Consider the following 25,559-nt stretch of genomic DNA (forward strand, 5'->3'; position numbering starts at 1 on the left):
TTTTTTTATGCAAGGTTAGGTGGTTTCTGGAATGGTTTTTATTTTGCACCTTCAGTCTTTGATAACAAATCCTATTTGTAATGCATTGGATTGTTCCCAGTTTTCTGCCTTTAACTGTCTGTCTCATCTCTTTCCTTCCATCTGTTCCCTCATTCAGAAATGAGAAGGCATAAGATCTTTCACAGATGCCCCCTCACTTTCCTCACTAACTTCTAACTGGGGCTTTCATCTCTGTCCTCTTGTCTAGAAATTCTACTGGGACCATTTTTCTTCCATGCACAGAGTAGCTGGAGACCATTCCTTTGCTCACTATTGGGGTCCTTTACCTCTTTCTGCCTTTATTTTTCCCCACTCCTGTAAGAGCTTGCTAGGACTTTCTTCTCATCATCTGTCCTCCATAAGAGGCTTCCAACACACCACTGTCATCAATAACCATCTCATGCTTGCTGGAGCCTGCAGTTCCACCTTTACCCTCTCCCATCTCCATGCATGAGAATCTGCAGACCATTTCCATGCATTTTCTCTTATTTGCCTATCGTGGCTTCTGAAGCCCTTTGTTTCCTTCTGTCCCATTCACCTGATAGGCCTTAATTTAGAACTACCCAACCCCCCCTTTGTGTTGGTCTTCACAAATGCATACATAGAAGTTGTCTACGGTGATCTTAACCCCAGAGTTATAGCTTCCTGTATTCTGTCATTCATATGTGAGGGCCTTCCCAGCCATGGAACAGAATTGCAGAGAGGGGCAGAGAAGGAGCGATGTTAGTTGATGCAAGGTTGGGGCAGAGCTGCTTATTGATCAAAGGGATCTCTGGTACCCCAATCCTTTGTTTACCCCAGAGGAGGGAAGCCCAGGTCTCAAATACTGACTATGCACCATGTTCCTATAGACCTGCTGCTGCGTAGGGTCTAGTCTCAGGCCTGAATTAAGATAATAAGATATGAAATATTAGAATTTGTTTCCTCAAGCTGGTCCTGGTTGTGCATTGGTTTTTTGAGGGAGAAGCACACTGACATGACACCCTAAAATGTTTGCTGCTACTTTTCCACCATTCTGGAGGCACTTATTATCGTCGTCCAGAGTGCTGCAGATTGAAGGTGGATTGCATAGCATTTGCCCCGTTGAGGTCTGTCTGAGTAGAGGGGTAAAGAGATTGGGGGTCAAGAAACACTAGAAAGCAACCAGAGTTGCTGTCAGAGGTGGAGGCGGGAGGGAGGGCACCAGCCAGTTCCCACGTTGTCAGGAGATGGTAGTCTGCTCCCTTTGGCTTGCTACCTCCAGTGGCTACTGGCAATACCTGCCTTCTAAGCTAGGGGCAGAAGTTATACATTAACTGGTATGAGCGATCAGAAACCAGTTCATATCTTTAACACAACAGAAGTTCAATGCACATAAACCACTTTCAAAATGGCTGAAACCAGTTTAAGGTAAACCTGGATGGATGAAGTATCAGACTTAACTAATTTAGGTTAAATCAGTTTATTGAACTTCTATCCCAGATTCCCTCCTGATTCAAGTTAATTCACAGTCCCCCAGCATCCCAGGATGCTTTGCACCTCCCCCCAAATTCCCCCTCACAGGGCTAGCTTTGGCCTAAGCTGTCTGCTCCAGCTGAGCAGAGAAGTGTGCTGTAGCACCCCCTGGCTTGAGCCACTGCAGGCATGTGGCTGCATTTACGGAATCAAAAATGAATGTCTGTTCACTTGCTTATTGGTTCCACCTACACAGTTTAGACCGGGGGGGGGGCAATTATTTTGAGCAGAGGGCCGCTTACTGAGGTTCAGCAAGACATTGAGGGCCGCATGACAGGCAGTTTAGGGCAAATTAATATTAATTTTCTACATTTTTAGGGGGCCCATGGGCCGGATAGAATGACCTGGCGGGCCGCATCTGGCCCCCGGGCTGCATTTTGCCCACCCCTGGTTTAGACTAATGTTTTTGCAACTATTGAAATGATTCAGCTTTGGATGTTTTGACTGTCTGTACTTAGCCCTAGCCAGGGTAGTTCTTTGAACTTACAGGAAGAGACAGGAACATACTCTGGGCTGATACTTTCAGAGTCTTTCCCTTATCCTTGAAGGATGGATAAAGCCTAGGACAGAAGAGGCGGTAGGTGACTAGCTGTAGTTTGCCAATGCTGCCCTTCCCTGGAAAATATCTGTGGACAGTCCTGGGAGGGAAGAGAAATACCAGAGGATGTTTTCTGCCTGGTAGCTGTGGGGAAAATGGGTGAGGTTGAGCCTGGAGTGGTGGCTTTTGGTGGGATTTGCAAAGGGATTAGGAAGAGCTTTCTTTTCCCTGCCATCCTCCCTTTCCCTGTGAAGCAGTTGAGGCACAGTGCTTTGGGGTAAATGCTGTTTACTCTTTCCTTTCCTGGTAACTCCATTCCCTGATTTTTATTTTTTGTTTCCCCCCCCCCCCCTTACCTCCCCACGCCCAAAAAAAGCCTGTTTATAGTCCAATTGCAATCCTCAAAGAAGTGAGGATAACAGTGCTTTAGCCATATAGGAGTTTAAATACCACCTGCTAATTCTATCTCTAGGGTTAATTATATTTTACACGTTTTACTTGCCTAAGCTTTCATTTGTTTCCTGTAGAGGATTATGTTTTCATACAGAGAAGAAACTCAAAGAGTTGGCAATAGTTTTATTAATTTTTTCCCCTAATATGCCATAAGGTAGGTGTTAAAACAAACAAAAACAAAACCCAATTTATATTGCCTTCATATCCTTCATCACATTTAAAAACAGAAGCTCAAGTTTGCATTGCAGGTAGGTAGGTGTACCTGAGGCATCCTCCTGCATTCCCCAACAAATGAATTCAAATATGTTCCCCATTACTGATCCAGTATAATACATGGTATCTTATTTGCTCAAATACAAGATGAGGTTCTGATCCCTTCCCCCAATCAGCAGTCAGAACAGGAAAAAAACCCTCATCTTATATTCACATACAAAGCAAAGTAGGGGTGGGAAGCAAGCAGGTACTGTGGGCTTGCCCTCACCCTGGGTTGCAGCCAGAGTCTGAGCTACAGCAGCTGCCTGCTTCCTCCCCCCTGGCTTTCCCTTCAATACTTAGGTTCTGTATCTAAAAAATTATAACATGTATTAATTTTCCACATATAGAATCTAATTATGGGGGTTGTCTTATACTCAAGTAAATATGGTATATCGCTTCAGATTGTGCCTGTCTTTGTGATTTAGTTTGTTTGTTTTAGTGACTAGTGGTTAGGTCTATTTCAGGATATATATGAGCCATTGGTGATGTTAATTAGCCGTTGTGCTACCTTCACATTATTTGTATATAATGTTGTAATTATACAGTCTAAAATTGACTACCATTTGTTTTAGATACATACCTGAATAAAGGCCAAAATGTTTATCATCGTTGGGTTCAACTCATATTTGATACACTTTATGTTGCACACCAACTAAATTGTATGAATACTGAGGCCATCTTTGACCTAGTAGTTTTGGATAGAAAAGCATTAGTTAAGTGTTTTAAGCCTTTTTTCCACTTCTTGAATGCTTTATTTCTTAGAGGACCCTTTGAATGTACATTTTACAGATGATCACTTCTGTATTTAATGATTTAGATTAAAAATATCAATTCCATTTAGATTAAATTAGATGATTTAGACTAAAAATATATGTTCCATTAACTAACAGAGAAGGAGGAATGTGGATACTTTTTATCTTTCTGAGAGAAGTATTGAGCCACAAATCCAACTAGCTGCTTCTGATTGCTCCAGTTCTTTGGCTATAAACTTTTGTCATGACACAAGTAGACAAACAACTTTGAGACTGGGCTGGAATGGAGTGCTAAGTGCCAATGTGGAGTCTTCAGTCTGGATTGCATTTAGCAAACCGTGTTTAGTGCAGCTGTGTTACTAGCTAACACATTTTAAATTGAGCTTTACTCTTTGTTTAGTATTGCTATGCAAGACTGGCAAAAACTCGTATTCAACGTTTTGTGCTATTATAGCCTTTCCTACAGTCAGGAAATTTAAAAGATTGGATTTTAGGATTTCTTTCTATGAATATGAAAAATTGGTGGTCTAAAACAGCTTTTGAGTTTGAATCAGCCCTGATTTACACACATTCCCACTGATGTAACCCACAAAGCATATCCAGCCTGACCTCCCCAAGTGCTAAATCCAAACCCACACAAGTGTCTCTATTGGAGTATATGTGTCCTTAAGCACTGGTCCTGAAAAGCTTCTGCCTTTCATAGATATTTCATAGATATTTCATAGACATCAGGGCTGGAAGGGACCTCGGAAGATCATCGAGTCCAGCCCCCCGCCCAAAGGGCAGGAAGTCAGCTGGGGTCATAGGATCCCAGCAAGATAAGCATCCAGTTTTTGTCCTCCTGAGCTTCAGACGTCAGTTCAGAAGACGGCTTCTGGCCAATTTAAAAATAGCAGTACACACACCCAGTGCTTTGTAGATAGATAGAAATCAGAGAATGGACATTAGAAAGCATGTAGAGTAGGCAGTGGAAATATCCAGATTACAAAATTTAATGCAAGGGGAAAAAAGCTTTGCTCCCTACTCATTATCTGTTAGTGACATTAGGGTCAAAACTTCTTTAAATTATCTGTATGTTGCAATGCTGACATACTTGCTTTACCTATGAAAGCAAAAGTCAAGGTAAGTATTATTAATAGAATTAAAAATTCAAAGATTGTTTTTTCTGCCTGTGACAAAGTAGCATGTAATGTTCTGGGAGAGCACATTCACAGATTCTAAGAGTTCCCATTAAGTTTGAACCCATGCTGCTCTATACTGTGTCTTTTGGGAGACTCTGTCTGTCTTTTCCTCCAGCAGTACATGTTATGTTTAAATGGGTCATTTTGAAATGCAGCTGTTATTTACCTTTGTTGACAAAACATTTCCTAATCAGACTGATTCTAAAGAGTAAAGGTTGCTGTTTCAGTAAGGACTGTTTAAAGATATGAATGATGGATGAAGTGTACATGTTAATCTAGTTCAGTAGCAGACTCTGCATGTGTGCATGTATGTACACACAATCCTCAGTGCTTCAAAAATCTATTCTGTAGGTCAGAATTATTCTGCCATGCTGTTCATGGACTTCCAGGCATAAGCAAGAATACTTCTTTCTCTGACACATGTTATGCTTATATGACTATGTTTTATTTCCGTAAGTTGCATGGTTGAGGACACTTCCTTTGCTGTATTTGGTAGTGCTTATGCAGCCACTTTCCAGGGAGGTCTGACTACTTCCAGACATGACACCCCAGTGGCATGCTATAGCTAGGGTGGGGGAGTCAAATTGCACTTTTTCAACTACACTCTTATCACTACCTAGAGATAGGTAGGTCTTTACAACCCTGGAGCTTCAGTGGAGCTCTCTGTGTGTGAAGAACTTCATGCACATCATAAGCTCTTTCAATATGCAGGATAAAGCTGTTAGGGGCAGGGATCTTATTGTTGTAAGTTGGTATGGTGCCTAGTGCAGAGGGTCCCTGATTGAGGATCGGCCCATTGTTGCAGTAGAAATAATACATAACTACAAAAATATCTGGATGAAGATGCCTGTTTTAGTCGCTGAAGAATAGGGAATGAAACCGTGAAGCATCAGTAGCCAGACTCTTGAATTTACCACAGATCTCAAATTTCCATTTTTCCTTAATTATTCAGGATTTTTATGTCTTCTGAGAACTTTTCCCCTGTTGAACCTATCTGGATTTGACATGTGTTTTTCAATGGCTACAGATATAATGTCCGTTTTGTGAAATCCCAATTGACAGCTCAGATGAAGGCCCCTTTTCAACTTTGTGCACTTCAGTTTGCTTAGCAAAGCTGCAGGTAGCACAGGAGTTGAGTTTTGTGTTGATTCCTTAATTCTATTAATGTCTTTGGGTGGATTTTTCATCATTAGTGTGACCTGGAAATAAAAGCTTAAATAAGTGCCAAGGTGGCAGAAATTCCCAGTGTAGCTGGAACAGAACAGATCTTTTGCAGAAGTCTAGACCCAGTCATGTAAAAGCAGTTTGCCATACCACATAAGCATAGCTGGCACATATTATAATCATTACCCCTTTATATAAAAGACTATTAATTTGTATTTCAAGGTTTCGGAATACAAAGACTCTAAACTTGTGCCAAGACTTACGTATGCTTTATCAAAATAATTTTTTGAAGGAGGTTGAATTCCACCCCTAGTTTAGACGGGAATAAGTTAGAACAGCCTACCACACCTGACACAGCAGTTCTCTGGCAAATGTCAATGAGACTGCATGAGAACCAAGGGAAAAATGCTGCTACATACAAATTAAACTTTGTGTTTATCATTATTAAGGTGGGTTTTTAGCATATCTGATGTTGTTCTATCTTTTCCTCTTTAATCCTTTCTTTCTTTTCTTTTTCTTCTCATTTTCCTGTCTTCAGCTTTCTTTGTTTTTGCACTTCCTCTGATAGATCTTTTCTGGGTTTTTTACGCCTCAGTTCCCATGGGCTTTGCTCCAGTCCCATATCCAAAACTCTCTGAACTGTTTTGCCAAGAATTACTTTGACATACAAAGAATCATCATGAGACTGTAGCTTTATCACCTCACTGAGAAGAAAGAGGGTAGAGTTCTTTGTAGTGAACATAGCTGTTTCAAGCTGTCTGCAGACTCAGGAAAACAGCACTGCATTAGTTTGAAATAGCTTTACATTCATTCAGTTACTTTTATAGCCTTGACTGATAGGGCTTTTGTTGTTTGTTTGTTTGTTTTTTAACTGAAAATACAGCTTTTACAGAATCTCAATATTCTGTATGAGCCAGAAAAATAGAGCAAGGGTTTCAAAGCAATGGGAAAAGTGTTTGACCTCTTTGGGCTACAGTATAGGTACTCCTCACTTAATGTCATCCCGGTTAATGTTGTTTTGTTATTACGATGCTGATCTATTAGAGAACATGCTCATTTAAAGTTGCACAATGTTCAGTTATAACATTGTTTGGCCGCCACCTGCTAGTAGGTAATTACTGTGATGTAATTGGATTCATTTAACATTGTTTTGCTTAAAGTCTCATTTTTCAAGAACCTAACTACAGTGTTAAGCGAGGAGTAGCTATATATGGGTACTTTTCATTTCTGTCCTAGTTGTATTGTGTTTTCATGTACTGTCATCCCTATTTGCTTGTCATATCAAATGGCTGCATTTCAGTAATGGAAAAAGAAGGGCTGTGGTGCAATTTGTATATCCATTTATATTTGTGAATTGCTTTGCATACTTTCTGTAAGTAAATGTAAGATAATTATCAGCTAGGTAATAAAATGTTGATTGTCAAGTCAATTATAGAGTATTCTTTGGACTCATCTTCAATAATATTCTTGTCATAGAGAGAAGCAGATACATTTTTTGGCTATATTAAGAATATGGAAACTGACAAGATAGCACCAGAGAGTGTTCTTCAGCTCAATCATCTTGCAGAAGACAGCAAAAATAGCATGAGTTTGGAATTGGGATGGAGTTTCGTACCCCCATGGAATATCTAGTGCAGCTGGCCATATACAGTCTTGTTTCTTTTGCCTCCTTTGAAGCATTTATTATATGCCTGTGCCAGAGACGCTAGATAGCTGTGCCAGACATCACTTGCTTTACAGGCTTCAAGCACTATACAAACATTAAATGTCTTAATATACACCTTTACCTTGCTCCCTTTGTAAGATAAGGAAGTGAATTTTTGTTCCTGTTTTTTATGAGCAGAACTACAACCAGAGATGAAACAACGTTCTTAAGGCGGAGCTTGGGAATTGTGGATAAAGTTAGTATTAAAACTCAAGAGTTGGAAAATCTTAATTCTGTTTGTTCTACCACATTGCATTGCATCACAAGCTTACATCACTGATCTATTCCAGGACAGCAGTTTGTCTTAGTAAGGCACCTGTGTTGTACTGGTATTGTTATTTGGCGATAGCCACCATGGATGAGTAAGCATTCCTTATAAATGAATCAATAAATTATTTCTTCTTTTACATCTTAAAAACACTTAATCTTTGAGACTTTTTTTTTAACTAGGAAAATCACTAGACTAGTTTTCATTGGTGTAAGAGGTGAAGCACATTTTATTTTTATCCTATTATCTGTACAGACTTTTCAGTTGAGTTGATCACTTTTTAAGTAGCTTAAATACTTTCAACAGTGCTTCTAGGTAGAGAATTTTTAAGGCAGTTTTATTCACACTGAGTTTTCAGTGATAAACTTAAATTATTTAAATACCTCAAACAAGTGCATGTGCCATCATTAGCTGCCTATCATGCTGTGTCTCTTTCTGTGAAAAACTTTGCGCTCTTCTTTATTTTGGGACATTGCTGGTTTTATTAAATCACATGTTGAGATAATATAAGAATTACCCACTCACTGCCATATTATGTTACCTGCAAAGTTAACTTTGGATTGGTGGTCAAGCTGAAACTACTACTTATACAGGTTTTACTGGGAGGAGTGTAAAGGAATGACGCATTTTTTATTTTGGAGAGGAAAAAGGGTAACACATATCAGGCTTTTATTTTTCATATGGACATATTGCAACTTGAAGATGTTATAAAATTCCTACGCCAAAAGATGTATTTAACGGTCATCAAAATGCAATGCTGTGTAAGAGGAGGTTACAAGAAAGTCAATGGAGTGAAACCAAAAACTCTAGTTTTCTTATTTAATCAGTGAAATAGAAAACCCCTGATGTAATTAGCTGGTACTGATCCAAGAGACCTTGTGGAAGTGTTTGCCCAAAGAAAGGCTGATTATAAAACAAATACACAGCTAGAGTGCAAGAAACTTAAGGCTCCAATGGTTCTGCATGTTCCTTGAGACAAGTTGTTTACTTAATAAAAATTCAACTTCAAGAAATCCATACATTTTCCAACAATTTGAAACCATGAGCTACAATTTTTGTTGCAGAAAAGTGCAAAGAAAATTCTACAAGATAATTGCAATGTCTGATACTTTAACTGTTGGAACTTCTCTGAAGTTGCTCCCAGTTGCAGTCTGCAATAGGTGTCTGAAGGAGACTGAAATCTCCCTTAGGGATCTCAAGTAAACTAAAATAATTTGCCTGGAAACTGATTCCTGCTTAAGCTTTGTGACTTCCATCTATTGCTGACCTAATATGCAATAGTTTCAAAGCAACTGCCTTGTAATAAGCATATGTAGCCCTTGCACTGGGATGTTCCTACCTCAAACAAAACAGAGATCCTTCCTAGTAACCTTCAGAGTGAGATGCTATTCCTCTGCCTCCCCATCTGAGCTTCTCTTTCTATCAGTTCTAGTCTCTGGCAACTGACTCCCATCTCTGCACCTCCCTGATGGCTGCTACATTTCTCCTGTAAATATGTGACGTAGGGAGTGACGACTGTAGGTTGCTGGTCTCCTATTTTGAATCAATGTAAAGTACAGGGGAGATGGGAGGCCTCTTGTGGGATTTAGAAAGGAGACTATGGTCTGAAACTTGACAAAATTCAGCCCATGCGGGGGTTAGTGAATTGTTGCAAATGTTGGGTTCATGATAAACGAGACAAGCTTATACCAAGCCCCATATTTCAGTGGGGAGATTTTAGATGCATTAAGTTCTGTAAGCATGTAGACCCCTCTAAGAAGTTATCATCTGGTCCTGCATAGATGCAAGCTTGATGGAATTTGCAGCATCCAATGACAGACAGCAGAAATCAGACTTTCATACCCTTGGATGCAGCCTTTGAGACCGAGGTTATGGCATGTCAGTGGCATTAGAATAAGGAAGGTGCTGCTTCCTTTCTTGTGAATTAATGCTATCAGTCTGCTATCACCTTTTTATAAACTCCAAATGCTCATACAATAAAAATGATGAGCTATCTGCTGGGGGTAGACTATTTTCTAGGTGGAAAAATACCTGAAAATGATTGATATATTAGGAAAATAATGTGGAAGGTAAACTAATTTCAAGTTCCTATTTTAGCATGGTTCAATGCTGTTAATTTCAGCCACTATCTGAAATGCATAGGCACTCCCCTATGCAAAGAGAATTGCTCTTGGTAGTGCAGATTGTTCTTGGTAATGCTTTGTCAGATAAAACATATGCAACATATTACTACTTTATTTAAAAACAAACAAATCCTACTAACTTTGACAGAGTGGGGCAGTCTGGCACCTTAGGGCACATCCACACATACAGGTGCATGTGCTTGCAGCAGCTCAAATAGCAGTGGCACAAATTTGTGCCAGAAATTTGTGCCTCAGCATACGTGCCTGAACATGCAGTTTGGTATGGGGCAAATTGTGCCACTTGCCCCAGCAAATAGTCTACCCCCAGCAGATAGCCAATCATTTTTATTGTATGAGCATCTGGAGTTTATAAAAAGGTGCTAGCAGACAGATAGCATTAATTCACAAGAAAGGAAGCAGCACCTTCCTTATTCTATACCACTGATATGCCACATGGCAAACTGACCCTGTCCAGCTCCTCCTGGATCTTCAGCCAGTGTGCTGGGGCAACAAGGGAAGGGGGCAGGCATAGAGATGCTCTGGCCAGGTGCCAGAGCATCTGTGTGGAGGACCCAGCCTCCTGCGCCAGTTTTTTCAGCATTGTTGCGTTCTATTTTATTATTTTTTTTGATACTGGGATTTCCCAATATCAAGATTAGAGTCCGCACTGCAAATATGCAGCACGGGGAACATTTTTTTTCCCCCAGTGTGCCTCTTGTGGCATCTCAAAGCAATTTAAGATGCCACAACAGACACATGCTTGCTCATTTAGAGAGGCATTCGTTTTGGAGGCAACAGCATATTTTGCCAGATGCTATGGGTGGGCTTTCAGAGAGCAACAGTTCTCAACAAAAAAAAAAAGAAAGTGATTAAAATAAAAAAGTTAGGAAAAAGGAAAGGACAGGATGAGGGAAGAGAACTGCTGGGAAAGGTGAGGGTGGGTTGAAATATTTCAGTGCTGTTTACTTGTTCTGATTCTCTTTGTGGTTCTCAACCTTTTTAGACTCAAGGCTCCTCTTGGAAAATGCTAGCTATTTAACCTTTCACTTGTTTCTTGATTATGGAAAAATAGGGCAATTCTTTTGCAAAGAACTCAGAATGACCACAATTGGTTAAAATATTTTTGACACTGGGTTAGCATTTGAAATCTTGGTGTTTTATCTTGTGAATTATGTGATTTACACACCTAACAGTGTTAAAATTGTGCAGAACCCCGCAGTACTCTTAAAAGTATCTCACTGCTCCCCAGCATGCCAAAGCACTCTGGTTGAGAACTGCTGCTCTATATCAAGCTAGTTGCTCATTGTTTAGAAGTGATAGTTTTATAGTTTATAGGTGCCAGCTGAGAGTGGGACTTAATTTTGCTAGACACTGTACAAACCTAGAGTAATTGGCAGTCTTTGTCTTGAAAAGTGTCAATACACAAGACCTGTAACTTTCTGAGAAATTTATAGATGCAAGGTTCAGGGAATTATATAGACACTAATATAGTGAACGGTGTCATAGCTTGTAAACACCAGCTAAGTTCTACTGGGTATTCCCTTTAATTGCATCCCCTCAGGACTGGGAACAGGCTGCACGCTTTGCCAGTGTGCACTTACAAGGACTCGATATAAATGCAGCTAATTAACTCTTAAGAACAGCCTGTGCTAAGCTTTTTGCACCTCATTAAGGCTTGTTACCTTGTTTCTCACACTCTCTTACCTCTCTAGTAGCAGCCTTGAAGTTGACAAGACCTAGGTCAGTTCAGGGCTGTTTTAGGAGCTTTGAAATGTGATGGCTCCTTGTCAATTTCATAGTTCGAGCACAGTTGCATTTACTGCATAGACACTGAGGTGAAGTTCCAGTGTCTATTCCCTTAACTGAGAGAGAGCGCCAGTATTTATTATAATGTAGGCAGTAGGCAAAAAAATAGGACTGGCATTTATTTATTTATGCAGTTAAATGAATTATGCACTTATCTGATTTGCCTGGAAGTGGATTATCCTGTGCAATCTGTCTATTCTTTGAGTGAGGTTAAGTTAGGAGGTGATTAGCTAAATAGGCTAAGGAAGTAAGGGCTAAAGGGGCATAAGGTGGAAGGACCAGGAAAGAAAATTGAGATCAGCTGTGAATGAACCATGCTCTCTGCACAGCAACAGTGCTGTTGCTTTCCCATAAATTCTTGCATCTGAAAGAAACTAGGAGTACTTCTCTAGCCCCCTTGCTGTCTCCAGTTGTTCACGTGCTTCACTGACTGGCTTTCCTGTTCTGACTTATGTATGTGGCACCTTGTATTAAAGGAGCATTTTGTCAGGGGAGAGCTTGGCGTCCTGGACCTACCAGCTCAAGAACGGAGCTGGGCATGGGTAAGTAAAGGAGAACTATATAGCAGGTGTTACATAGTATAGGAAGTCTTTTAACTTATTTATTTAGTACTTATAGGTCCTTTTAATCCATTTGACCCAAATGAGTCAGTAAAACTTCCCCCTGCCATAAACTAGGTCAGAAACCAATGGCTTGGTTAAAATGACCCCTAACATGGAATGTAGCACACTTATTTTGGATCACAATTTTTATGTTTTATTCTGATTGTGTGAGTAATGTAGATGCCAACAGGAGGAGGGAACCGAGACACAACCCTTGAGGTTTGCTAAGCTGTAATTCTTAGAAGGAAAGTTGTTTAGAAGTTCCTTGAAAAGCTTGGGAACATTCTTTATACTCCTTCCCCACCCACTTCTCTCTCATAATTGCAAAAGTACTCTGGTAAACAACTTTCCAAACTGAACTAAGTCACCTAAGATAATGTAGTTCTGCACATTGTAAACTGTCGTCTGTCAACAGCAGCAAAACCTGGAAGTTAACAGGCTGTACAGCACACAAATTGTATTCTGTCCAGAGTAATGTATACAGTGTATTTATAAAGCGCTTGTAGTTGTTACCAGGCTAAAAATATGTTCTCTTCTCCCTGGCAGTGCAGTGACAGTTTTTATCTCAGAGCATAATTTTCTGACTCCCTGACCAGTTCCTCTTTGTGTTGCTTTTGTATTTTGTGTTTAGTTACAAACTTTTTCTAAGCAGCTGTCTATTCCATGGCCCCCTGAGACAACTGAGAACAAGGTGGGAAAGAGATTGTAGTTGGTGTCATCAGGAAGTTCATAGTAATGTCAAACGCTTGCAAAACTGCATCAACAGCTTATTGAAGTTTTCTGTGTGTGGAGGAAGAACATAAAGTTACTGGAAAGAAAACTGCCTTGTATTTGGGGGGAAAAAATAATAAAATCTGATGATGACCGAAACAGTAAGCTATTTCTGCTACTATTTGGATGCAACTGATACTTTGAACATTTGCAGAGGCCTTTGTAGAGGCTCTTTTGTACTACTTTTCAAACATTAAATAAGTATTGAGTTTTATTTCTTACACAGCTCTATATCTGCACATCCATGAGAAAAAAATGTTGCCAATTTAACCATATTTTCCCAACAAAAATGTGTTTAATGATTTTATGTTTATTTTTACATACAACTTTTAAGTGCAGGAAACAATAGATTTAAATAGTGCAAATCTAGAGAGACATACCTAATTAAAAATTCAGTAGGATCACTGAAGGCATACATCGTGTTTAGTAAAATCAGAGGACTTTAAAATAGTTACCATTGGGAGAGATTCCCTTAATGGAAAAAAGGCTTGCTTGCTAAGTTCAGCTTTTCTGTAATAGTTGATGATATCCCTGGTTCTTAAGTGACAAGTCCTTTCCCTGTCGTGGGTGCTGGTGATTGGGGATGTCTTCAGCTGTTAGACATAGACAAACATAGAACTGTAGTTATTAATCATCCATTGTGGAAGTTGGTGCTTCAGATTAAGTTTAAAGCTGAGGAGGAGGGAGGGAGTGTTGGGTGGAAAATATGTATGTTGTTGAAGCAACATACATCTCAAAACTGATGGTTGAGATGATATACCATAACTGTAAGGGTAGCTGCACCTCACTAATTTCATCTCTCACCTCTCAGAGGAGCTGCTAGGTGTTGAGCCATATGACTTTATCTTTCTTGGGGAAGAATCTTGTAATTCTTATACTCTTAGACCAGAAGGCAAGTCTACTCCCAATATATGCCAGCTGCATAGTACTGGGTTGCAGGCCTGTCTTGAGCATCTGCTAGGTTTTCCCTTTGGAAACTTGTGACCAATTATATAGCTGAGCAACTTTTTCTTAAAACCAAAGTTTCTTAATGGGAAGCTAAGGCAAGGATCAGATAAGTGTTATTTTAAAACCACCACCAACTCGACTGTATGTTTTGTCTTTTGAGAACTTCTGCATTGTTACAAGGCAAATCGGAGAGTTCTTTTTCAGTTTTTTTGCAACAGAGCTAGTCAGTTGTCAGAATCCCCTGGATTTTTTTTTCCCAAGTCCTTCCCTTGACACCAGCTCCCTGGTATGGCTCTACTGTGTCTTTACCAGGGAGGCTTCATTTAGGAAAGCCTCATTCTTTCTTGTTGGGGTCAGGGCCCAACTACCATATTTTGTGAAAAGGAGGTGAAGTCCAAATAAGGTTTGCTCAGGGTTGCTCTGTGGATTTACAAGATGGTCACTTTTTCCTAGGTGTGATCAGATTTTAATTTTTTGATTGCTTAAGATCTAGCATCACACAAGCCCCCTCTCTCTCAGCTTTAGTTGGATGGGGGTTGCTAGAGCCTGATCCAGCATTTTTAAGCAGCTCTCAATGGAGAACGCTTCCATACAATCCAACATAGGAAACTTTTGATTAAAGCCCCACATAGACATTAACACATAGCAATTCAATTGAAAAAGGTGCATCTGTACTTGTAAACAATGTAATCCTGCTACAAGCTTAGAATGGATTTGTATTAGAAAATGAAGCAGTCATGGAAATGAGAGACAATTAAGAGTGATGCTGCAATTGGAATGCATGGGCAGGGCAGGGTAGTCAGTTCCTTTTCTTCCCAGTCACAGATTAGGTGACTTGGACTCAATATTCAGTTCCCTGTTTTTCTTTCACCTGTAGGTTGTCACCAGTTCAAATGGGAGTCAGTTTAATGGTGAGTAAAAATGGCTACCTGATGGATACATGGGGTGTGTCTACACAAGATGTTTACTGTGTTGTCTAATTAGCGCTGCAGTAAACATTTCAGTGTCTACACCTGTGGCCCCATTAGACCGCAGGAAGCTAATAAACTCTGCACTGGGTTAGTACTTGTAAATACAAGTACTTTCCTGCTGCAGAGTTTTTTCCTGCTCGGCAGCACGTGGATAGACACTGACCTAGCTGGCTGGACCACAAGGGTGCTTCAGTGTGGGGACTGCCAGCTGGCTAGTCCCAGTCTGAAGCACCCTCATGCCCTAGCCAGCCCCTCTGCAACACATTGAGCTGGGTTGGAGCAGCCCTGGGCCAGCAGGTTGATTTTCCCCCCCCCCCCGACCGCTGCCAGCCAGGGCTACTCTGACCCAGCTCAAAGTGCTGTGGTCCCGGGTGCACGTGTAAATGCAGCACCTAGGAGCAATAAACTCTGGTGAGCTATGCAGATCACACTGGAGTGTAAGGCTTTGCATTCATATGTCGATGCACCGATGGTGTTATGGTCTTTTTTTATGACTACAGTTGTGGTGTGGACACTGATTGACATAAGAACTGGGCAAACTGACTGACAAGCACTTTTAGCTATCTAAGGAGAAAGATACAGAATATAGCCTTTTGTTTCTAGAGGCGGGCCTGCAGGAAAGGACTGATGTACTTTGACACAGGTCATTCTCCAGAGATTCAATTTGACACTTTTTATGAGCACTGTGCTATCTGAAATATTAATCCTGAATTTAGATTCAGCCTAAATGGATCTGCAGCCCTTTCTTCAGGTCTTGTTAGACCATCCTCTATAAAACCAACACCCTTTTTGTGCATTGGCACAACTCTCAGGATAGACCTGTTGCTGAGAGAGAGATGGTTTTGCTGATGAGAATTGAGTTGTGTCACTGAAGTGATTAGAGAAGTTTGTGTGCCCGACTGCATTGGGAGGAATGACCGCCTGCCTACCAGTGAGTTTGCAGCCTCCAGGTCCTTCCTGTCCAAAAGAGTGCAGTGTGGTTGACTTGAACAAGTCTCCAAATTAAGCCACAGACTTGCTGTATACAAAGGACACTAACTAAATGAACATCCTTTTGCAAGTTTTGGTGATCATTGTTTGGTTTTCATCAGCAGTGAAGCCTGTCTGTGTCTGCAAAGGTCTTTATTTAATTTATGTTCCTTTCACCAAGTGGAGTCCCTTCTCAACAGTTAGAGGTATCTTGATGTTTAGATTTGTATTCTTTTTTTAAACAAACCAGCAAGTAATTGGGATGGGACAGCCTGGCACCTGTATTAGTAAAACAGGTTTTAAGACCCCCCCCCCCCCAAACAAAACAAAACAAAACAAACCCTCAAACAAACAAAACCCCCTCATCTCAAGTATAAAATACCGTAGTCCTGTGCCTCAGAAGAATGTATTTGTTTCTTATTATAATTAAATCTGATGGTACAAGCCCAATTTGATAGTACCGTTGCTGGGCTTGTTATAACACTAATTCCTCACTCTGTTTGTTGCTTAAAAGGTGCTCTGAATCATGCTATAATACTGATAACATCATTGTGAAAATACTGATTCTGTTGTGAAAACCAGAGCATTTTCAGCACATGTACTGCTTGTATTTTTTGTGTGGCTTTTGCATATGTACATCTGAGTGGATCTATGCAGAGTGCTACTTTCCCAGAGTATTTGGAGCACAGGATTTTTAAGGTCAGGTTCAATAAGCAATAACATTAGTGGCCTAAAAGGATAGTAGGTGGCCCTTCTTCCTTACGAAACCAAGTAAAACCAATCTACTTAAAAATAATGATCTGCAAGGAACAGTAGTTTAAAGGCTTATTTCCATTTTTTGTGGTTAACTAAAAACCCCCACAAAATGAAACCAAAAAACCTGAAGCCACTTGCATGACTTTCCACTGAAATGCCAAGAGATTGTCTTGAGAATATTTTTATGATTTGGTCCAGCAACCACTCGCCCACTTAGTTTCTTGTATACATAATACCTGCACTATTAAAGCGTGGCCAAACAGCAGGCACTTGCTTCGCAAAGCCCTCAAAAGTGTCTGCAATGCTAATGATGTTCCATACAAATTGCAGAAATCCTCATCTGATTTGACAGCTTCTTTACAAGTCTTAACTCTTTGTGGCTTACAGAAGCACTGTTTGTGTTATTCAGGGTATGGAGGGCAGGACACAAACTTAGTAAAAACCTTGCATGTATTTAGGGAGTCAGATCTCAGCATGCATGTTGGTGGGTACTCCCAGCAGCTTTGTCCTTAACAGGCAGTCCAGGGAAGGTTTCCATAACTTAAACAGGCTACATGGGGTTCTCTACAGTCTTTGAGGGAGATGAGGATTGGGAGGGTACAAAGGTGATGTAAAATGACCTTAAGTAACCATTGAACTTAAGCTGTGAGTTCTCTGTTGTGCCTCGACCATATTCTTTCTCATTTCACAAGGGACTATCAAAGAGTCTTAAGTTTGCTCTTTATGAAAATTTAATATTTTAGAGCAGTTTGATAAGTCTGTCTCCTGACATCAATGCGTGTTGTTAAATAGAAATAGATATTTACAAGTTACAGGAAAATGTATTGGATATCATAGTGTCTGTCAATTCAGCCTGGCTTGGTTTTGTAAGACTTGCTAGATTCAAGTTTGAGAGTGCACAAGTCGGAAATATGCTTGAGGAGGTTGGACTCCACCGATCTCTTGAGAAGTCGAGCCTTGTACCTGTTTATCTGATCTCTGACTGGCTGGGCCTGTTGCTAGGCTCATTTCTTTGTTCTTAGGCAAAGTTCGAAAGTCAAGTGTGATCTGTTTGAACTACGCTTGGCTGCTTTTCTCACTTTAGTCTCCTGATTCACACTTGCTCTATTTGTTCTTTGCCACTGTACCCTAAGTAGGTCTAATAGATACGTTTTTAGCTTTGACCCAGAGTAAATATGTTCCTCACTGGTTGCCCTGTACTGGTAACTCTTTGCTCTTAGTATTTGTATTTGACAAATGTATTCTGACAAATAGAATAGGTTAATAAATCATTTGGTTAAAGGTTTTAATATTTTTTTTGTCTTTTCAAGTAATTTAAACTTACCCTGCAGTGGTAATAAAGCTTACCATTTAAACTGGGATGAGAAAATCATGGAAATAATGACTAAAATATTAAATGAAAGGTAAATGACTACAGTGCATAGCAGTATAAGAATACTGCAGTGTAAATACAATTCAGAAGTCTGCCTTTGCTCAGTACACTTTTGTAATTGCAGGGCCCACAGTATGCATACAGTAAATACTACATACATGTAGACATTAAGGGGGAAAAAATCAGGTGTTTTATGTATTCTCCTGGCAAACTTTTCAATGTCTTGTTGATTCACAGTGTTCTCAGTAAGAGTGTTTGCATTATAGAATATAGAAAATTAGGGTTGGAAGGGACCTCAGGAGGTCATTTAGTTCAACCCCATTCAAAGCAAGATCATCCCTAACTAGATCATTCCAGCCAAGGCCATGTCTAGCCAGATCTTAAAAACCTCTAAGGATGGAGAATCCACAACCTTTCTGGGTAACCTGTTCCAGTGTCTTACTACCTTCTTAGTGAGAGAGTTTTTCCTAATATCTAACCTAAATTTCCCTTGGTGCAACTTGAGACTATTACTCCTTGTTCTGTCATCTGCCACCAGTGAGAACAATCTAGCTCCATCCTCTTTGGAACTGCTCTTCAGGTAGTTGAAGGCTGCTATTAAATCCCGCCCCCCGCCTTGCCAGACTAAATAAGCCCAGTTCCATCGGCCTCTCCTCGGAAGCATGTGCCCCAGCTCCCTGTTTGAATTACCCTCCACTGGATTCTCCACTTTGTCATATCCTTTCTGTAGTGGGGGGCCTAAAGCTGAACACCGTACTCTGGCTGCGGCCTGACCAGTGCCGAATAGAAGAGAATAATCACTTCCCTGGATCTACTGGCAGTGCTCCTACTAACGCAGCCCAGTATGCCATTAGCCTTCTTCACCACAAGGGCACACTGTTGGCTCATGTTCAGCTTATTGTCCACTGGTAACCCCCAGGTCCTCTGGTGCAAAGCTGCTGCTTAGTCATTTGTCCCCAGCCTGTCTTGGTGCATGGGATTGTTTCATCCTAAGTGTGGGACTTTGCACTTCTTATTGAACATCATGAGAGATCCTTTGGTCCAATCCTCCAATATGTTGAGGTCTCTGAATCCTAGCCCTACCCTCCAGCATATCTACTGCTTCCGCCTGCTTGGTGTCAGCTGTGGAGGGTGCACTCCATCCTGTCTTCTGGGTTGTTGATAAAGATACTGAACAAAACCAGCCCCAGGACTGACCCCTGGGACACTCCACTTGATACCGGCTGCCAACTAGATATTGAACCATTGAGCTCAAGCCCTTTGAGCCCAAAGGTCCAGCCAGTTTTCTGTCCATCTTGCAGTCCATTCACCCAATCCATACTTCCTTAGTTTGCTTGCAAGAATGTTATGAGGTACCATATCAAAAGCCTTGCTAAAGTCAAGGTATATCATGTCCACTGCTCTTCCCACATCCACAGAACCAGCCATCTCATCATAGAAGGCAGTCAGATTGGTTAGGCATTACTTGCCCTTGGTGACTCCATGCTGACTGTTACCAATCACCACCTTCTCCTAGTGCTTAGAAATGGATTCATTAATGCAGATGTCAAAGTGCTAAAAATTGTTGAAAGAGTTAGTTTGATACTCAGATATGAGACGGGCCCGTTCTTTTGCTTTTGTCTACTCGGTCACTAATGCTGTCATGACATCTTTATAAGTTTTGGAACTGTAGTTCTCAACCTGTTTGGACTCGAGGCCCCTTGCAGAGGGGCTGGGCAGTGGAGATGGGGAATCGTTCAGGCAGGGACATGCCTGAGACTACATTTTTCTGGTTATCTCATCACACCTCGCCAAAAGCACTCTTCAAAGGATCTGGGGCAGACCTCAGGGTGCCTTGGAACTGTTCTAGAACATGGATATGGTCCTGTAATAGGAAGCCAGAAGACTCCTGTTACTTTAAGAGGAAAGAGTATCAAGCTGAGCTGAATCAAGGAGGACTGGCAGCTAGGAAACAAGCTAGCTGCTAGTGAAATAGCTGCCAACAGACAGATCAGGGTGCAAGGCACAGGGAGAGACTACCTATGGGAAGGTAACACACCCTGGGGAGGGAGGCAGAACAGTAAAATGCAGCAAGGGCAGACAGAGAGTCAGCCCAGAAACATGGGGCTGGGGGAGGCGGGGGGCTTTAATTAGCAATGCTTTGAGAGCTGCACTAATTAAAGCACCCTGAGTGTCACGTGTATTAGTGTTTGATCAGCTTTAGTTAAAAGTGCCCCTGCTGCCATTTTTAAACGCAGGGACGTTGATACACAAGATGCTGGAGTGCGGTAATTACCACGCTCCGGCTGACTCGATGAATTGAGTCTGCTGCAGCACGTTGGAGCAGCCTCCCTACACATGTATAGGAGCCCTTAAAGTCCGTGTCTGAAAGCAAGCAGTCAATCTGACCCTGTTGGCTATAGAGCTCCTGCCCTGGAGAGCTGGAGTGAGAGGCTCTGCTGCTCCTGGAATGCCTGTCAGTGCCAGTAAGACGCTAAATGCTTGTTGCAATGGGGATAGGAACCAAGATGGGGAAGCTTGGCAGACAGTCAGTTGGCTTGCAGTTTTGTTAGAGCCTGAGTGCCTATGTGTTTTGCTTGAGTTAACTGGTGGCTTGGGTTTGGGACTAGTAGGGGTGAGAGGAGGTCCTAGTAGTGCCAGAGAGGCATGGAGCTAGAGCCAGAGTGGGCTTAGCCCAGGGAGGGGCAGATGTGGGGCTGGAGCCCAAGTGCACTGGGTCTAGGCTAAAGGGACTAGCCAGAGCAGAGGGGTGGAGGCTAGGAATGCCAAGGCCCCGACAAGGGAGTGGAAGTCTGAGGTGGCCTGGTAGCTGGGGCAAAGCGCCCACCAGATCGATGATTGGAAATGCCTGCCAGGCAGGGGCACAGCTGTAGGGGAGTTTTAAAAGTTGTGCCCTTAAGGTGATGAACAGTGACGCTGGCACTCATGAGATCTTGCTTGGGGAGACGTGGGGCAGCCTCCTTTTCTAAAGACGTAATTCCATCAAAGCATGGCAGGAGAGCTAAAGGGGAGATTGCCCAAAGGAAGCAGAGAGGACCTTGGGCTGAGAGGAGGCTCTAGGGGCATTACAGCCACCCCTGGGATAGGACCCTGTTATAAGTCCCTTTTCAGGCCAGTCAACTTAGATACCATTCACTGGTCAACTTTTAAGAAACATTAGCCCTTCTGTTCAAATAGAGTAAGCTAAAGATTGAATTGAACTGAACAGAAAACCACTTAGGACTAACAAAATAAGCAGCAAATACAGGATGCATCTGTCTGCTCTGGGAGAGTTCTCTTGGTGCAGAGGTATTGGTGGGATGGAGGGGAAACTGCTTAAAGCTTAAAAGTAAATTAATAGGGGGTTGTGGTGATGGTGGGTCAGTTGGTATCTCTTCAGTGTGAACAATACCTAGAGAATGAGGCAAGTTGTATGAATAAGTGGGAGATGATGTCGGAGGCCCTATAACAATGAAAACCTAGTTTTGCATCCACTGCTTTCTATGATTCTAGGAAGTCCTTTATTTGCTACTCTAGTGCTGGCAGTAGGCTTGGCACTATGTCCAGCAAACAGATCTGAAGACAGACCCTACCCAGGGGTGTTACTGTCATGCTCTTAAATAAAATAAGGAGACCGTCAGGACCCAGAAAGCAGTGTATGTTTAAGCTCACTTGATCTTTTTTTATAATTTTCTCCAAGCTTCTAGCCTACCCTTTTCTGATGCAATATTAAGTTAAAGAAGGCATATTTCTTGGGTTACACATGACCTGCAGAAACAACATAAAGACACTGAAAATCTTTTAGTTTTTATTCCCTGCTGCTCACAGGCATCTGGGCATGTACCTGGAGATGTCAGACATAAGAGAATAGATCTCCAAAATGGTTCCTGAAGCTCTTTTCTTTGATTTTTAGCTCATGGTATTTCCAAAGCACACTATGGCTGTGTCCAGATGGGTACGGTTGTGCAGCATGTGGTGCCACAAACCTGTGGCATAGGCATTCCCTGGGGACAAGTAGTAGCGGTACAAGGTGTACAGCTGCTACTTGTCCCCAGGGAACCAAATGATCATGCTCACCTGAACATGGCATAGAAAGCCTTCTTGGTCCAGAACAAGGTTCTCCTCACAAGGAGTTAATTATAACCAATATAACTATAGCAGTATAATGGGACCAGTATGACTATACCTATACATTTTCCTAGAAAGGCAGTCCCTTAGATTCTGGCCCTCCTTATTGTGGACCAAAACTTGGTAGTATAAACCTCAATGGCTTAAAAACAAAAGTCAATTATAAGTCAGGTTCCTTTTTATTTCAGCATTCTTGAGAAGCCCAACTCCTGCTCTGAAATCCTGGACCCAGGGGGTGCCTATACACAAGCAGGGAAGCTGCACCAATGTGCTACAATTCCAGTGTTTTGAAGGAGGCTCCATTAATTGGGTCTGCTAGAGTGTGGCATTACCACACTTCAGCAGCCTCTGGTGTCTTGTGTATTGGCATCCACGCGCGTCAAAGTGGTGGCCGGGGCACTTTATCTAAAGCTCATCAAACAAGCTTTAGATGAAGCGCCTCTGCCACCATTTTGAAGCTTGAGGATGCTGCTACATGAGATGCTCTCAGAGCTGCTCTAATTAAAGCTTGTCCCTCCCCCCTGCCACTGCTGGAGCACGTGTATAAACGACCATGGGGCTTAATACAGAGTATGGGTATTGATAGCAATGGGGCTAGATGTTGTCTTGAACTTCTTTAATTTTTTAGTGTTTGCAGTGGGTTTGATTGCCAGGCCATGTAGTGTCTTATACTTAAACACACTTTTATAAGAACTTAAATGAAATCAAGTGTCTTTAGTAAATGACGATGATGGAAGCTCCTGCAGGGGGATGTTCTGGTAATCTGCCCAAATACTAGCTTTGTATCTGGTGTTCTCTTGCAACAAACATTTGAAAGTGTTTCTGCTTGGATAACTTTGCAGTGGAAATGATTTAAAATTTTTGGCCCCAAACCTGTAGCTTTTAGGTATGTGTGTTAACTTTTCACAAATGTGTTGTCTTTGTGACTATGTTAAAACTGTTTAAAGAGTTAAACCTGAACATAAATGTTTGTATGATCAACGCCTTTGTAACTGTGTAACTTTATATCTGATTTGCCTCCTTGCAGCTTAATATAATACAGTTTTGAACTATGATGTTACGAAAAGTCTCATTGTAAGCATTTTTATGATGAGAATAAAAGTACTTGAAATAGCCAGGAGGAAACTATATCTTTTGATGATTTCTCTAGTAAAAACAAATGTTGCACAACATTCTTGTTTGGTCATAAGGGTAACAGAACTTAAATGGAAAGGACTGTTTACCTGTCTTTGTTTTAGTTTATTCCATTTAATGCCCTCGCATAACAGTCCTACAGTCACGTAATACTCTTACTTAGCAGTCCTGCAGTCTCTTTGGGTGGAGAGAAAAGATCAATATCTAACTGGACTTATAGTACATATTTGCTGTGTGTTGATTAACATTTGACTCCAGTTGTTCAATTCTATCATAAACTTAACCGTATGTCTATACTGATAAATGCCATCATGCAAACTGTCCTATCCCTGTCCACACTGTGTTTTTCTTATCATGCAAGAAGTCCTGGTTGCCCACATCCACACTGTGCTTCCTGATAGGCAGGCAGGCAGTGCTAGGATTTGTGAGGGTTGGTTTCTTGGTACCATACCAAGTAAAACCCTTGTGCAAATTGGTCTGTTATGCATTGTAGGAGACTGTCTTTTCTTAATGGGCCTAAATATTAGTTCCCCATGATGTACAGCTTTGCCACCCTGAAGTGCTGTTCACCTTTGCATTTGTAACCACGCATAGGCAGTGGATCTACTGGAGGTGCTCCCATGTGGGGCAACTAGTCACAAATACTGGAAGGTCCTATCGGCAATACAAATGTGAAAGTGTGTTTTGGATGTGAAAGGTGTACAAGTCAAAGATTTGGGCAACATGATGCAGCTGACTTGAGAGACCTGCATGCTTGGGGGATTAGGCTTTACTGCTTTTCTCTTGAGGAAACAGGTTTTCATGTGGTAAGAGGGTAGGGACAGGAACACAACCCCAACAAGTAGATAATTAGCAGTGTAGACTTACCAATGGCTAATTCCTAAATAGAACTCAAAGTAGTGCATAATTAACTGGTAGAACTCGTTGACACAGGAGACTGTATAGGCAGATTGTCTAGTCCCTTTTTGAACCTGGCTATACTAAGTCATGGATGATAATTCTATGAATAGCATTTTATTAGAACAGTTAGGCATGTATCCTCTGGCCTCTCTGAATCAACGATGGTGGATGCGTGGGAGGGTAGGACAGAGGATGGATTAGACTAGTTATGCCCCAGACACATGCTCTCCCTATAAAGCACCCCCTCCTGCAGGCCTGTTTGGTACCCATAGGGAACATGGGTATGGGCCCCCACACAAATGGTTGGTACACACTTAGCAACCCTCTCTAATAACAGAGGGAGCTAACAGAATTTTTTAGACAACTAATGCAAAAACTGGGATAAGAGTGGGGGTCAGAGGTTAATAATGGGCACTCCAAGAGGGGATGCTGAGCAGAGCACACCAGCCACTGCCTACTGGTCCTCAAATGAGTCCAAGAAGCCAATGGACACCACCCAGTGCCACTCTGCCTGGAGATGTGACCAGCTGGAGACAGGAAGACAGCCCCACAGTCACTGGGGGGTTCTCCCAGTCAGAGCCTCCTTCTTTGTGAGGTATTGGGGTCAGAGACAGGCCTATTTGTTACTTTTCAGGGATTGTGGGCTGTTGCCCACCAAGAAGAGCTATAAGCCTCTAAGAAAAGAACAGCTAATTTCTTGGGTGGGGGTGGGAAAAAGAAAGGCAAAACAATGACACTGCCGGGAGCTATGAATGAACCAGGGGCTGGAAAATGGCCCCACAGTCTCCAGGGGTCCTCCTGGCCGGAGCCCCCTTCCTGGGCAGCCATCGGCGTAGGAGCCTGGCTGCCAGGCTCGTGGCGCTGCTGGCCTGGCCCAGGGCTTGTATGACTGGAGGGTGGGGGCCCGAGCTTGTCCTTGCACCAGGGTCAGTGAGGCTGGGGCTCGGGCTGTGGGCGCGGAGCTCTGTGCCTGCTCCCCCACTACCTCCGCGTCTTTGCCAGAGCAGAACTTCTCCCTGCTGCCTTGAGCCTACCTGCGCGCACCCCGGCTCCCCCTGCCCGTCCCGATGCAGCAGCGGAGGCCGGGCACAAGCAGCCCCCTTCCCCCGCGCCCTGCCTCTTGCTGGGCCTGGAGCAAGGCAGCTGCGTGCGCGTGGGTGCAGATGTGTGTGTTTGTGCACGCACGCGGGGGCGGGGCCGGAGCGCCCTGCTGTGCCCCCCCCAGCGCGGCATTGGCGGCGGCAGCAGGGG

The 25,559-nt window shown here is 42.2% G+C and overlaps 2 protein-coding genes across 3 annotated transcripts in view; one reads left to right on the forward strand and one right to left on the reverse strand.

The window, feature by feature from the left end:
* SESN1 (sestrin 1) overlaps positions 1–25,559 on the forward strand; it is a 100,295-nt gene that overhangs the window by 55,456 nt on the left and 19,280 nt on the right. The window contains exon 1 of one of the 2 annotated variants that reach the window (XM_006029920.3): positions 12,138–12,320. The exons of the other annotated variant lie outside the window; for it this stretch is intronic. Coding sequence (XP_006029982.1) covers positions 12,234–12,320 — 87 coding nt within the window. The 5' untranslated portion in view covers positions 12,138–12,233. Of the gene's footprint in view, positions 1–12,137; positions 12,321–25,559 lie in introns of those variants that run through there. 2 annotated transcript variants of the gene reach the window in all.
* Positions 13,429–25,559, reverse strand: part of ARMC2 (armadillo repeat containing 2) — a 171,180-nt gene continuing 159,049 nt past the window's right edge. Inside the window, exon 19 of the transcript XR_001358542.2 lies at positions 13,429–13,744. The gene's annotated coding sequence lies outside the window, so the exon portion shown is untranslated. The remainder of the gene's footprint in view (positions 13,745–25,559) is intronic.

Source organism: Alligator sinensis, unplaced genomic scaffold, assembly GCF_000455745.1.
Source record: "Alligator sinensis unplaced genomic scaffold, ASM45574v1 scaffold962_1, whole genome shotgun sequence".
Taxonomy (NCBI): Eukaryota; Metazoa; Chordata; order Crocodylia; family Alligatoridae; genus Alligator; species Alligator sinensis.